The sequence below is a fragment of the Asparagus officinalis genome, chromosome 1, assembly GCF_001876935.1.
Source record: "Asparagus officinalis chromosome 1, Aspof.V1, whole genome shotgun sequence".
NCBI lineage: Eukaryota > Viridiplantae > Streptophyta > Magnoliopsida > Asparagales > Asparagaceae > Asparagus > Asparagus officinalis.
In genome coordinates, this window is record NC_033794.1 from 55,285,818 (window position 1) to 55,291,940 (window position 6,123).

The following is a 6,123-nucleotide window of genomic DNA, read 5'->3' on the forward strand; positions in this document are numbered from 1 at the left end:
ACGGCGGCGGGCGACGGCAACGGCGACGGTCATGAGAATGGGGATTTTCGGTTTTTCAATTAGGGCTGAGAGTTGAAAAGGGGTGAAATGAGGAGAGAGAGAGAGATATTGGTTTATATGGGGCTAATGAAAGGGGTATTTTGGAATTTTTACCATGTTTTTGTATAAATACAAGTGCTTTAAGTATTGTATTTTGGAAATTGAGTTTAAAGACATACAAAAAGAGAATTGGGTTTAAAGATACAAGTCATAATGATTAGGTTTATAGGTAAAGTTGAATAAACAAATGGACTTAGAAATAAAAACCCAATAAATTTTGAACGTGGACAAAAACTATTTAGTTTTCAGTTATTCAATAATATTTTTATGTCTCGCCTCAAGACTGTTCCATTCCGAATACAGTTCCTATGAGAATAACCCACATGATTCTCACTCTTTATAGGGAAAATTAGAAGAATAATTTGGAGATTTACCCTCCTTGTTTGACCTAACACATTCACACAAAAGTATATATATAAAGAAATAAAAAGTCGAAAATTTTAAAGATATCAATATTATTGGAAACTTAAACCTCCTTGTAATTGCTTTATCTGCATTGTTTTGAGTGGGAAGTCATTAATTTTATTATTTGTCTTCTTTATCCTTTTTTTTCCCTTCTTGTTTCTGAGCTTTGACCATTATGAACATGGATCCATTTCTCCTACGTCTACTAATAACCCAAAAAATCTTAATATAACTACTTTAGTACTTTAATGGTCCATTGTCACTTATAGCATTCGTTCCCTTCCCAAAAAAGGAATGAAAACTACATCCTTTGCTACCAATAATGTTTGAAAAATTCTTACCTATTAATTAGTTTGTCTTTAAATACCATTGAATAATGCTCCTCTGCATGGTTCTATCTCTTTTTATCTCTCGAAAATATTTTCTATTTTGTTGTATCAGAAAGCTTCATGAGTTTTTATAATTTCGTACAATGTGCAAAATTTCCAAACCTTCAAAATGACTGTTTTAGTTTTTATTTTGGGAAAAATGTGTCCAGGCCCCAAAAGTGGGAACTTCGTGTGACTAGCCCCCCTGTATTTTGCCACATGTGGAATAGCCCCAAATACGCATAGTATTTGCGACGAGGCCCCGAATTGACTCTTTTCAGAAAAAGCCCAGCGGAAGTTACTATCTTGCCCTCTGATGGGACTGAGCTGGGTTAATGTGCCCCTCACCTTTACAAGTACTCTCTCTCTCTTTCTCTCTCTTCCACCTAGCACCGTCATCAAGAACTCTTCATCTTCCTAATTTCTGTACGAATTTCAACGTTTCTAGGGTTTTCGCCGGAAAAATGTCGTCGTCTACGGAAAAATCCAGTAACGACTACGAGGTCGGGCACCGAGCCGAGTTGGAAGGAAAAGGCGCTTCATCTGCGGGTGGCAGCACGGAGGAAGCTACGGAAGCTACGAAAACCCTAATCGAAATGCAAAAGGAGGCATTACAATGGCGAGACCAGAAAAGGAGGACGACAATGGCTGGTCGTACCAACGAACCCCCCTCAAAAAAACAGTAAGTGTTATGTTATACTGCGAACAGACAATGCAGATTAACCCAATATTGTTAGTTCTAGGCTTTGTCCAATGTTAGTTCTAAATTTATACCAACGTTAGATCTAGTTTAAGTCCAATGTTAGTTCTAATATGAGTCCAATGTTAGTTCTATAATATTACGTGTTAGCTCTATTTTGTTCCCGTTAGTGCTAGGTCTAATATTGTTTCATATGTCTTATTGAACTTACAAATTCGAAAATTTTTTGCAGGGAAAAAATTGCTCTAACAGGCTCAGCAGAAACACTAAGGTTAACGGCCAATATCGGGGCTTATTGGGCATTTATGAAGCGCCTTGCCCCGAAGATCCGTCAGTGGCATAGGGATGCATACTGCGGTTCTATATTTCAGCACTACATTTTGTTTGGGGCTCCTGCGGCTGATCGGCCCACCCTTGAGCTGCTGCTGAGCTTTTTCGATAGAGATAATAACACCTTTTGTATACCTGATTCAAAAAGTGGGGGTATGAAAAATGTTAGTTTTGATTTGCAATGGGTCCACAACCATACTTATTTCCCAATTTATGGGGAGGACATAAGGAACAATAGGGACTCAAGAAGCAGAATATGGTTGGAATACTTCGCTAAGCTTTTCATTTCTGAAGAGGGTAAGAAGTTAAAAATATCAGAAACCAGCCAACGTAAATATCTTGAAGGGCTACTTGAACGGCTTGTTGAATCTACCAAAAAGCGGGATATCGAGGATTTTGCTCTGCTATAAACTTTGTACCAATGCTCTATGATATGGAGTCCCATAGCAGGGAAAGGTATCCCTAGACCCTTACTCAGGTACCTGGATAGCATTCAGAGGGTCAATTCTGTTGCATGGGCCCCATTCTTTTATAATGAAATTATCAGGGGCATTGGAGTTGCTTTGGAGGGAAAGAAGAAGCAAAAGGTCGCATATGTCCCAGGTTGCATGATACTATTGTGTGTAAGTTCCATATTTTACTTATCTTGTTTCATTCTAATTCGTACATATGCATTGTTAGTTCTAACTTATTCTATGTTAGTTCTATTCTGTAGCGTGTTAGTTCTAATCTGCACAGTGTTAGTTCTGTTCTGTAGAGTGTTAGTTCTAATCTGCAGATTAGAACTAACACGCTACAGACAGATTAGAACTAACACGCTGCAGAATAGAACTAACACTCTACAGAATAGAACTAACACTGTGCAGATTAGAACTAACACTCTACAAAATGCCCTCTTAGACACCTCCAGACCTCCAATGACAAATTGGGCATCAGGGGAGGAGAGAATCGCATCTATGAGGATGCCGACAATTATTTCAAAGGCTAAGTCAGCGTCAATAACATTTGTCCATAGGCCTATTGCGGAGGTCGCTTCTCCTGGTCATGTTCATTCACTTCCCGCTGAACAGAGGGATGAAGGTCCCGCTGTACAGAGGGGTGAAGTTCTTCAGCAAAAGCGTCAGGCAAAGAGGAAGGCTTTGCAGGAAGAAACTACTAAGAACTTCTCAATAGGTTACGTAAGTATCCTGTTATGTTAAGTCGTACTCATTTCACACTAACTGCAAAGAATATCCTAATTATGTTTAATCCTACTTAAAATTATAATCTTGTATCAATAACAGATCATGGCAAAGCATATTGACGTTGCTTTTGACGATGAAGAGGAGATCAATGTTCTTCCTATTGAGCAGCAACTCACATTTTGGAGAAATTCTGCTAAATTTCTCAAACGACTTCTTGTTGCTACAAAGCAGACCAAGAGCAAATATTGTAAAGAATTCATGATTGAGATCAACAAGCTTAACAGGATAATTGAAAAATGTGGAAGACATGATGAGGTTATAGACTCGGTTCTCCTTAAGTCAAATATCAAACAGAAAATTACAAATGAAATTAGGAAGAAGTGACGGGGAGCTCAAGACGAACAGAAGTCCAAAACAAGCAGTGTATATAAGGAAGAGCCCACCATGCAAGAACATGTACATAAGATTGTTGAAGAGGATGTAAAGCATCTTGCTGACGATGAGGCAATAGAAGAGGAGCCAGTTACTTCTCCAGGGGAGGGGGTATATAGTAAGGTTGACCAGACTGTAGATACTAAGGTTGATGATAGTGTAAATAAGGAAGAGGAGCATGTTGAGGATAGTGTAAATAAGGAAGAGGAGCATATGGAACATATTGTAGATATGGAAGAGGAGCATATGATAGATAAGGAAGAGGAGCATATGGAAGATATTGTTGATAAGGAAGATGAGCATATGGTAGATAAGGAAGATGAGCATATGGAAAATGAAAATTTTATTGTAGATAACAAAGGTTTTGATGAGGATATTGTTGATGGTGTAGATAAGGAGGAAGATATTGTAGATAAAAAGAAGGAGAATGTATATAAGTTGGAAGCACAGGAGGAAGAGGATCTTGTGAATATTAAACATGATGTGGACAAACTTGTAGATGTTCTAACGAGCAATGTGGAAGCAAAGCGTAGACCACAGCCAAGAAGGGTAAGCAGGAGATCTAAATGGAAGAGGACACCATATACTGAAGGCAAAAGAAAGAAAAAGGAAAAAATTAGTATAGATATACTTGAAAGTCCTGAATCAAAAGTAAAACTAGCTGAAAAAGTTACTCATTTTTACCCCAGTAATCAAATCCCCACTTTTGATGCGTTGAGTTTCAAGCCAATGACAGATGAAGAGGAAGCTCTATTGGGAGAGCTGAATAATGAGCTTCCAGACCCTACATTGTTTAACTTACGCATAATAGATAGCACAGGTGCTTTTGTACATAATTTAAAGATAACATCTCCCGTAGCAGAAAGACTCGACAAAGCTCAAATTGAGAGCCTAATCAAATTTTATTCTCAGAAGATTCACAGGTAAGTTTCAGTTGACTATTTATATGCTAATTCTCCACATATTAGTTTTAATTCATGTTACTTCTAATTTATACCAGGAGATATAATGTTATAGTAACAACCAACAGCAGTATTAACAGGGAAGAGTTGTTATATGTACTTCGTGGTGGCCGCCTTGACGACAAGGTTAACATATACTTCCTTAATAATTCAAATTATATTGTTTAAATTGAATTTTAATGTTTCATAACAATTACAGGTGGAAGAAGCAGTTTTGGACACGATTAGCCAGGAGGCATACGGCAAAGGATATGGAGTGGTATCGGTGTTCTTTCTTGTAAGAACATGCTATTCCTAATTTCACCACGTTAGTTTTGATTGAAATTCATGTTAGATCTTGTGTAATCCATGCTAGTTATACCATGAGTCACGTTAGTTCTAGTTAGCATCAATTTAGACTTACCATAAGTCATGTTAGTTCTATCGCAGTTCATGTTAGTTCTATTTTACACCGTGTTAGTTCTAATCTATACAATGTTAGTTCTATTTTGTACCATGTTAGTTCTATTCTGTAGCGTGTTAATTCTAATTGATATAGTGTTAGTTCTATTCTGTAGCGTGTTAGTTCTAATTAATACGGTGTTAGTTAGCCTTCGCAGCTCATGTTTGTTTTAATTTCAACTCAAACATGATGTGTTTGCAGCACTCACTCTATGGCTTGGAGGTGAACAATTACGAGCATTATCTGAACTTCATTGACAAATATACCGCATACCGCATAGAGCATCTCTTGATCCCTTTGGTCAGGGACGACCATTGGCATCTTGTAGAAGTTGACCTTAAAGATAAAGTCGTCAAGCATTACAGCTCCGCTGGGCACGAAGCTTGGATGGAGCCTGTTAATAAAATCATAAAATTCTTTGATGCCCATCATGCTGATTTTATTGAAGACAATGTGCGCAAAATATTTAGATATCAAGCCATCAAATGCGAGCAACAAAGAGGACGGTTAGTTCCGATGTCTATATTGTGTTAATTTGTGTTATAGTATTAGAACGGAACGAAAATGTCTAATGAACTCATTCTATGTTGCAGCTTTGACTGTGGTGTGTTCGTCTACCTCTTTATAAAATCCATAATTGAAGGACGATCAACATTGCTGGTAAATCCTCCGAACGATATCCCTGAAGCTATGCGAGCAAGACTTGGTGCACAATTATTACTGGCTGGTTTTGAACAAAGACATAAAGAAGAAACAGTGTACAGTGATGAATGATATGTTCATTCAAATACAATAATGTATGTATATTTAAGTAATTGAAAATGACTGTTATCGGATGTATTGTTCTATCTGTACCATGTTCGTTCTAGTGATGCTCGTTAGTTCTAACTCATACAACGTTAGTTCTATTCTGTACCATGCTCGTTAGTTCTATCTCATAGCCAGTTCTAAATTTTTAATTATTTAAGTTATCTTCAGACCTCCAACTGCTCACTTCTTTCGAAGCGACGGTTCCATCACACTAACATATCACATCATATATTCGCGTGTTCTCAAGTCAGTTAAATAAATTAATTAATTTAAATACCTAATACGAACTTCCATCGATTGTACGGTCACCACCTTTCTTTCTTCTACTGGTCCCAGCGTAGGCGCCTCTGCAAACCCCTCCCCCTGCTAAAAACCGCAACCCAGCGTCATC

General features: G+C 37.7%; 2 protein-coding genes across 2 annotated transcripts; both read left to right on the forward strand.

Annotated features, from left to right (window-relative positions):
* Positions 1,101–2,312, forward strand: LOC109834464. The gene is made up of 3 exons (XM_020402489.1): positions 1,101–1,228; positions 1,321–1,554; positions 1,805–2,312. Exons 2-3 carry the CDS (start codon positions 1,337–1,339, stop codon positions 2,310–2,312), a joined length of 726 nt encoding a protein of 241 aa, XP_020258078.1. The 5' UTR covers positions 1,101–1,228; positions 1,321–1,336.
* Positions 2,324–3,470, forward strand: LOC109834472. Its single transcript, XM_020402499.1, has 4 exons — positions 2,324–2,358; positions 2,450–2,525; positions 2,769–3,080; positions 3,186–3,470. Exons 1-4 carry the CDS (start codon positions 2,324–2,326, stop codon positions 3,468–3,470), a joined length of 708 nt encoding a protein of 235 aa, XP_020258088.1.

Excerpts from the sequence above, each read along its gene's own strand:
- LOC109834464 (XM_020402489.1), top strand. The coding sequence starts at position 1,337 with ATGTCGTCGTCTACGGAAAAATCCAGTAACGACTACGAGGTCGGGCAC. Across the intron at positions 1,555-1,804 it reads GAACCCCCCTCAAAAAAACA|GGAAAAAATTGCTCTAACAG; the intron begins GTAAGTGTTATG and ends AATTTTTTGCAG.
- LOC109834472 (XM_020402499.1), top strand. The coding sequence starts at position 2,324 with ATGCTCTATGATATGGAGTCCCATAGCAGGGAAAG. Across the intron at positions 2,526-2,768 it reads GTTGCATGATACTATTGTGT|ATTAGAACTAACACTCTACA; the intron begins GTAAGTTCCATA and ends AACACTGTGCAG. Across the intron at positions 3,081-3,185 it reads AGAACTTCTCAATAGGTTAC|ATCATGGCAAAGCATATTGA; the intron begins GTAAGTATCCTG and ends TATCAATAACAG.